At 34.0% G+C, this 9,047-nt stretch overlaps 1 protein-coding gene across 1 annotated transcript in view; it reads left to right on the forward strand.

The window, feature by feature from the left end:
* Window positions 1-2,257, forward strand: part of LOC107471359 (fasciclin-like arabinogalactan protein 15) — a gene marked incomplete in the record, with an annotated part of 3,113 nt that extends 856 nt beyond the window's left edge. The window contains 3 exon segments of the mRNA XM_021132482.2: window positions 11-452; window positions 1,782-1,923; window positions 2,032-2,257. Of these exon segments, the coding sequence (XP_020988141.1) occupies window positions 11-452; window positions 1,782-1,837 (498 nt within the window).
* Between the last annotated feature and the right edge of the window lie 6,790 nt (window positions 2,258-9,047).

A 9,047-nucleotide genomic window follows, 5' to 3' on the forward strand; every position in this document is an offset into this window, starting at 1 on the left:
AACTTCCCTGGCAACGGAGATGGGGCGGTTGGTGTCTGAGGGTTACGTCCTAACGGTTCTGGCGCCGAACGACGAGGCCATGGCGAAGCTTACGACGGATCAATTGAGCGAACCGGGGGCGCCGGAGCAGATCATATACTATCACATCATACCGGAGTACCAGACGGAGGAGAGTATGTACAATGCCGTTAGAAGGTTCGGGAAGATTCGTTACGATACGTTGCGGTTGCCGCATAAGGTTGCGGCTCAGGAAGCTGATGGCTCTGTAAAATTCGGAAATGGCGATGGCTCTGCGTATTTGTTTGATCCTGATATCTATACGGACGGAAGGATCTCCGTCCAGGGGATCGACGGCGTTCTTTTCCCGCGGGAGGAGGAGGAGGAAGACAATAAGGCGGCGGCTCGCCGTAGAACAACCCCGCTTGTTAAAGTTGCTGCCAAGCCTAGGAGAGGTATATAACTATAAATTAATTTCCTTATTTAAGCATGAATTGATTATTGCATTGCATGATTTTGTTCCTTTCTTTTGTTTATATTTGTTTGTTTATTTGGTTTTTGCTTAATTTTGGAGTATGAATTTAGTATTGAGGGACAAGCAAATTATATTAAATTATTTCTTGATTTTCAGTAGTGTGTTTTAGAATGAGTTGTAGCAGTTAGCAGTAGCACTATGCTGGAGACAGGATTCTGATATAGAATTGCAAGCCACTGTTTTGGTTCTTAAGTCTGGTTGAAGTAAGTTAAGGGGCAAGTTGTTTTAAGTTTAGAGACTTTTGTGTTTGCAACGTTAATTGCAAATTGCATAGGTAGATTCATTCTAGATTATTGATATTTGTGTCTTGGCTTATGGGAATCTAAAGAGAAATGGAGTTCAAGCCAAGTAAGGTGAGGAGGAGAACAAGTCCTTTGGTAACTTTTATATGGTGGCAATTAATTAGCATGAGAAGAAGAAGAAGGATCCTGGTGTATCTCAGTGATTTTATTCTCAAATGCATTCTGGAAAGTGCTTGAAGCAATCTTTAGATTCCTCTTACAGAAGGGAGCCAGCTATATGCATACCCAATTCCACCTTTCACCATTGATTCTCGTGTTACTTGTGTTGGATTTCTATTTGCTTCACCCTTTATGTGCTAGCTTAGTTATTACTTACTTGGGTTGAAACCTGAAAGCATTTGGTTTCACTTTTCACACTATTACCGGAAGAACAAAGTAGTTGTGTGCTGTGATAAATGATTGATTAGGAATTAGGAATAGGAATATGCCGCTTAATGGTGGAAGCCGCGAGGAAGTTGCCAAGGAAAATAGTAATATTAGAGATGCCAAGACAAGTGTGTGTTAACTAATGAATTCCATTTCCATCAGTATGATTCTCTGTTCCTCTTTAATTAGTCCATCCATGTGATGAACGGAAGATATTAAAAGTAAATTAAGGAATAAAGATGCCAACCTGTGAGGCACATTGTCCATACCCACCGAGCCCAACCTTAGGTGCCAAAACAGTCTGTCTATGTCTCACTATTATATTATTCACCTTCACCCTTTATTTTATTGCTTCATATCATCTAATTTCACATTCCCTTTATTTAATTGTCAACTACTAGCATATATATTGCTTTAATTAATTGGTTATTTGATACGCTTTTAGGACGGATACAAACAAATTTCATTGCCTTCAATCATGATCTATATATATATTTTCTTTTCCTGTGTGGAACATGTAATAGATTTGCCTCGTCATTAGTTGACTTAATCATTTTATTTTACCTAATGGCATGTGGCAGGGAAATTGATGCAAGTCGCTTGTGGCATGCTTGGAGCTTTTGGCTCAGTCTGCTAATGAAATCGCCATTCCAACTAATCGCTGAAAAAAAAAAGATTTAAAAAAAAATAAAGAGTGAATTTGTGTACACAAGTTGAGGAATGGTAAGCTTTTTACCCACACCCAGTCACCCACCATTTATTGCTTTATTTGATTTCCTTTGATGACAGAAAAATCTGATCAATATTTTCTTTTTCACATGGATTATGCAGTTGTAGAGAGTTAATACAAAAGTTGCCCAAAAAAAAAAGCGATTACGTTGCAGGATATCGGTGGACATACAGAAGAAGACAACGATTTTTCTGTCATTTTGTTTCATACTGTAATTACATATCATTTTTTTATTAAATTTTTATCTTATGTTGGTAATGTCTCTGTAATCTGTATGCATAAATAACCTTGGAATACGACACTTCATCACGGGTTGCAATTTGCATACTTTTCTTTCCTTTCCTTTTTCCCTTCTTTTTATTAAATTTTTTTCTGTTTGTTTGTGAATCAAATTCATACATGACCTACTTGTTACTTCTCTATTTATTATATTTATTTATATTATTGCTATTAAGCCTTCCAAATTCAACTCCATTTTACAACTTTCTTCCTACAACCAACTATGAAATGGACCTCTCAGCAGAATACTTAAAAAGAAAAATAAAAAAATAAAAAACAAGGACCTCTGATCTGAGCTGAACATTAGAAAACAAGGACTTAAAATGGAGTTTTGCTTGGTGTGTCGGTGGAGGCAGTCTGTATTATTTTTCATTAGGGAAGCTGTTAGAGGGTTATTTCACGGAAATCCATACTTATGGTGACAAATAACACTGTATTAATGAAAAAGAAAATAGTTGGTGGATTATTTATTTCATGAATAAGACACCCTTCATGTTCTTACATAGCGGGGCCTCCCAAGGTGTCGGTCACTATATAATACTCACATTATTCTTTTCTTTTGTGGTTTTCTTTTTTTCTTTTGGTTTTAAGGGGGGTGTTTCGGCAGTGACTAGTATTGAATAAAGTCTCTTATGTCACGTTTATGCCTTATTACTAGAAATAATGGTATTTGCTATATAAAAGCTGGCCCCAACTGTAGTATCATTCCTTGATTGCCCAACAAATTATTCTCCCTCATCACTTCATATTTTTTTTCTGAAGGGAAACAAAAGTCGTAGAACCTAACAACCCCACATTGAAACCGAGAGAATAAGACGTAACAAAATGATCACTTGAGACAGAAAGACCAACAAACAAAACACAGCACTAATTACTATTCAACCTATTGTTCATTCGATCACAATCATATAGCAAGGGTTTATTAAATTTTCGATTCTTTCGAGTTAACTTGCTTGTAAGCTCAAATCTAAGTAAATTCAGGTGATCTGAGCTTAATAACGTTGGAAAATTTGCAAAAATCCTATGTGAAAATTAGTCACAAAATCAACTACTATGTATTTGTGTATAAATATATATTTGGTTTAATTTATTTTTAATATAAATTTTATATTGGAAAAACTACCATTTGTATCCATAAAATTTACGAATGCTGACAAAAGTACTCATAGAAGACGGAAAGTGACTTTGTACCCATGAAAGACTGGGTCCATCTATCGATAGTATCCGGACGTTAATAACTCGTTTGCTCCGTTAACTTAAAAGCCAACATGGCATATTAAGTATTTACATGGCTATGAGACAGCAATCTGATGTGTCCAAGCATGTTGTTACTGTTATAAGATCACTCATTTCCCTAGTTTGTCCTCAATTGTTTCCCAAATTTGAAATTGAAAACCCTAGAATGTCTAGGAGAAACAGAGGCAACCATTGTTCTTCGGATGAAAGCATCAGCGGAGAAGGGACTTCATCTTCCAAAAGGGGTGAAGAGAAGATTTTGTCTGGGAGATGCTTTTGCGGACAGAATGTGGTGTTGCTATAATCAGAAACCTTAACAAATCCTGGGAGATGGTTCGTTAGGTGTCCTCTATGGAAGGTAAGTCTTTTTGTTTTTGTGCTTCTGTTTAGGTTAACTTATTGTAAGCGATTCCTTATTCTTTCCTTTCACGCTACAGACGATGGATTGCAAGTATTTTGTATGGGCGGATGAGATTGACGGAGGTTGGGAGGGATTGGCAAGAGCCCTTGTTAGAAAAAATCAAGATAGATGCTGTGCTACCCATGAGGTCAATGTCATTTGGCAAAGAAGAGAGATTCAAGAGAATAGTGTGAAGATCTTGTTAAAGATGAAAAAATTCTAGGGTGAAATTAGAACTATTAGGTTATGGATTATAAAAATTCCAGGCTTAAATCTGCTCCAATTAACCAATATGTAATTGTGCATATGGTGTATGTTGTGGAAATGATCTTCCTTAGTCATTCTCATCACTTGCAATGCTGTGGAAGTCCTCTGACTCATAGCAATGAACACCAGGTTCATCATCTGAGTATTCTCTCCCATCTACCGGAATAAATACTGATGGAGGTTGATTCGGATCTGTATTAGAGATAAATGTTTGTCCAGTTGGATGGGGTCTCTTAGTAGATCTCCTTATTTGTTTTCTCTTACTGCCTCTAGTAGCCTCCTCTGAGTTGTTATTCAGAATTTCTGGAGCATTCACTGTGGTAGATGAATTGGTAAAAGGGGTGTTGGTTGGGAGAGTTAGCTATGGTTCAGGCATGGTTTAGGAGGAGGGCTGATTCTGTGGTAAAAGGACATATTGGGTGAGCAGTTCATCTTGTCAATTGTTAGAGTTAGAGGGTGGTTCTGTGTATGTTGATGACTTTGGCTGGGCATTGTTGTCAATGTCAAACTGCACAGATATGTCCCCCAAATTTTCATGGTCAAGAGGAATAGATGTTGCTAGAAGTGTGTTTGGTGTAGCAGATTCTTCAGATACAGGTTGTGTAGGGGGTTGCACATTTGGTTCAGGGAGTTGAGAAGGTGTTTCTAGAGGTTGAGAGGTGATATTTGGTGGTGGTTGTCTTTTCTTAAGGTCCTCAAAACTTTGCTTGTTAGGTTCAGGTATGGTAGCTAAGGCTGATGGATTTGGGATAGCATCTGATTGGGCCTTATCTGTAACATGGGTCTCCTTTGCACTTTGGGCCTCAATTTGTACTCCTTCCCGTTCAAGAGTTCTTCCAGGACTTTTTGTCTTCTTTGGAGTTGGGGTTCTCCTAACACAAATTTTCCTCCTCTTCTTTGATGGAGTAACATTAACCTCACCAGGTACTTCTACACCGCCTTTTTCATTTGTATCTATAACATTTGCTTGGCTGATGGGGTACTCTGTGTATAATTCAATCCTATTCCCATTCTCCACAGCAGCTTCATACATCTTAACAATATCCATGTCAAGTCGCAGAAGTCTCAAACCACCATCAATTTTCATTCTAGGCTATCGCCAGTAGAAATCGGAGATAATTGGATACCCAATATCTTTCAGTAGGTCACTAATAAAGAAGTCATTCAGGGTATCCGTGTTAACTCTCTCCACCTCAATAATTTCACCTTCTTTATAACACATCTTGCCATCCGACCTCCTTTGAAGTCTACCTCTATGGTGTATCACTAACGTGATATGCGTGGTGGTAGTCATTTCTGTGAATAACAAAAGAAAAAATACTTAATTATATCTTCTAATATTATCCAACACCCAAATGAATAAATCATCAAAAAGTGAATAAACCACCAATAAACATAATCAGTGTATAACATTATCCAACACCCAGTTTTTTTCAAAATTAAGAAGATATGAATAAAACATCAAAAAAAAAAAGAACAAACCATAACAATACATCTACTATTTTCCCAAATTTTTTAAACTGAAACACAACCCCCACAGTGACAAACTCTATGCGATCAATGAAACGAAAAAACCCTAACTTTAGTTAACAATTTCATGGTGTACGAGTTTAGTGAAAGAAAAAATTGGTTACTAAAATGAGAAATTGGCACTAGCACTATAGGAAGATGGCTTACCCCTCACTATGGAAGTGACGACTGTCTTCCAATTGTCTTGACACACCCACGCCACGAAAAGATCACCTTGGGACCACGATTGTGGATTTTGGAGTGACCGCCTTCAATCTTCAGATTAGTTTTGTTGGAGTCCAGTAGATGGTTCACGTCTCTCTCTGCTAGGGCATGCAGAAAAGTGGTGAGAAAGAAGATGAAATGGCGCGAAGTGACCTCTAACTTCTCCCTCTTCCTTTTCTATATCCACCTGGAACGTTCTCAAAAAAATAAAAATTAAAAATCAAAAGCCATATAAACACTTAACGTGCCATGTTGGCCTTTAAGTTAACGGAGCAAACGAGTTATTAACGTTTGGGTACTATCGACAGACGAACCCAGCTTTTCATAGATACATCACTTTTCTTTTTCTATGGGTACTTTGTCAGCATTCGTAAACTTCATGTGTACAAATAGTAGTTTTTTCTTTTGTATTTTAATATATCTTTTATACGAATAATTAATTTAACGACTGATTTTTTTGTGTACCCTAAGTATAGTTGAAAAAATGTACTATTTTAAAACAAACATCCACCCCCTATTTTAAAAAGAACTTTTTGTTTTTAATATGATGAAAGGAATGGTGTATACCTAAGTTATGGGGGTGTATGGTGATTCACTGGCGTATGATGGCTGTCCAAGAGAAATCGGACCGTCCGATTTGAGGTACTGAAAATCCTGGGTCCGATTTGTGTACTGGCAGAAAATCCTGGGTTCGATTTGTGCCCCCTCTCTCTTTGCAATGAAATCGGACTCTCCAATTTGTGTACTTTCCACAATTTTAAAAAACACCAAAAGTTACAATATTAAGGTATATCACCACTCTTTTAAAAATATCGATCTACTATGTCAAAACATGGAATTCACTAGAGAATTTTTTAAAATAGATTTTTCTTTAAAAAATTGCTATATAATATATATTCATTTTATCATGAATTTATTTTATAATAACATAGTTAGATGTTACAACTAGTTTTGTATCATTGTTTTTTTCTTACTAAACCCTATGACTTTGTGATTGTTTGTCTAAACTTCTCGAATTTAGATATAAACTGTCGATTTTAATTACCTTTAACATGAGGTTTTTTATTTAATAAAAACTAGCTTTTATTATTTGTGGCGATCATGAAATCACTTCTCAAAAAAATTAAATTAATAGGTGATTGATGATATCTCTAATACACTCTCTTACAAAAGAGCCTCTTTTTGAAAATTTTCGGTCATAAAAATTCTTTATATTATATCAAAAAATTATTTTTTTTTTAAATTTAAATTAATAGGATGAATAGTTATATCTTTATCGGTGACAATTACCCAAAGCTTGCAATATAGAACTATTTGTGGACATGTGGTTCTGATTATTCTTGGCTTCTAGTATTTACAGCAAAGGCACGTTTTACACTTATTGGACAAAAGAAGGGAATGCTGTCATCCTTAGTTTTAAAGTCTAGCTTTGCGGGTTCCTCAAGTAACAGGATCCATGGCCAAATTAAATATCAAGTCACAATTTGTGAAGAAAACTATATATGACCAAGTCTTAGATTTTTGATGTTGTAAAGAAAATTGCCACTCATCTCATGGATGCATGGTTCTTCTCCTATAAGCATGGTTGTTGTCTTGCACTTTGCTTGCTTCAAAAGGACATAATAAGAAGCAAAAGTTTATTTTATATAACTTTTTATCACATATACTTTATAAATTTTAATTGTTCATATAGTACAAACACTAATTGAAAGTAAGCTAAAGCCAAAAGGCGATTTTTTTCATCATTTATCATGCATTAATTAATGAATATATCAAAGCATTTTATTCTACCTTTTTTTTTTCCTTTCTTTATTTATAGTATTCCTCACTAACTCATCAAGCAATGTCACAAAGGCAAAGAATTGTGGCACGGTAGATAGCCATAGATTTTGGGAGAGTGATTTTTCAATAACAATTGACAACATATGTTAATAAAGTAAGGTCACTTATTGGTATCAAATATGTTGATGCAAATATCTACCATTCATTTTGTATACCTTCACGTAGGGACATACAATTGCAGGTTGAGAAATAATATCATTAGAAAGTAATGATATACTACATGCACATACAAAAATCAGTTACTAATACTAATTAGTCATTATGTATAGAAATACATATTTAGTATTTTATAAAAAGTATTTATTATTGTACTATAAATAAATTTGATTATTCGTCTATTTGATGATTTGATTATTATAATATAACAAATTTGATTATTTTGGTGACTAATTATTTAATTAAAAAATGTGTAAATTGATATATGTAAATAATAAATAAAAAATGTTAGGTGAATAAGATATTTTTATAATTAAGTTTAACTAAGTTTTTTTCTTCTTCTTTTTATGTGTCTCTTTTAATTAATTTTTATTATACCAATAAATTATAAGACCAACTTGATCGAATTTAATTACTAAAATAATTTGATCATGTAACATCACTTTATATAAATATGTAATAGTTAATTTTAGTGGTTGATTTTAATATTTTTGTTCACACAAATAAAAATTGGTTAGTCGTCCGTTAGTTGTCATTAGACGAAAAATTCTTAGAATAAATATTTAAAAATCCTCTAAAATTATTTCTATATTATTTTAAAGGGAGACTAACTTGTTGTAAAGTATATATTTTTGAAAATTTAATTATTTTATAATAAAATTTGTTAACGACTTGTTTATTCAATATACATGTTAGAAAATTAGTTAAAAGTAACACAAAAAGTCAAAAACTAATTTATCTGACAAAAATAATTCTAAAAAATTTTTTAAAAATAAAAATTTATTAAAAATTAAACCAAAAGGTCCTATATAAAATTTATTAAGGACTAATATGGGTATTCATTATTCAATCAAACTCTTCAAACCAAATAACTCCTCAAGGACAAAAGGGAGACCACCGTATGAATGATTAAATTGTACATTCTGACAAAATAAATAAATAAACTGAATGTACTGGAAAATCACTTATTTTTGTTGTCTCGGTTGTCACCTAGCACAGATCTATATTTGATGTAAGATTCGGCTATGTTATTTTCTCGATGGAATTACACAGGTTAAGAACGAAGCTATGTCACTTTGAATTAGAAACCCCCACGTACAGTATATTATTATTATTATTATTATTATTATTGGTAGTTTTATCTTTTATTTTCCGAAAATATGTGCTAGTAATGGAGGAAGACCTTATTCTATTCATTTAATA

This window comes from Arachis duranensis, chromosome 10 (genome assembly GCF_000817695.3).
Source record: "Arachis duranensis cultivar V14167 chromosome 10, aradu.V14167.gnm2.J7QH, whole genome shotgun sequence".
In the NCBI taxonomy this organism is placed as follows: Eukaryota; Viridiplantae; Streptophyta; class Magnoliopsida; order Fabales; family Fabaceae; genus Arachis; species Arachis duranensis.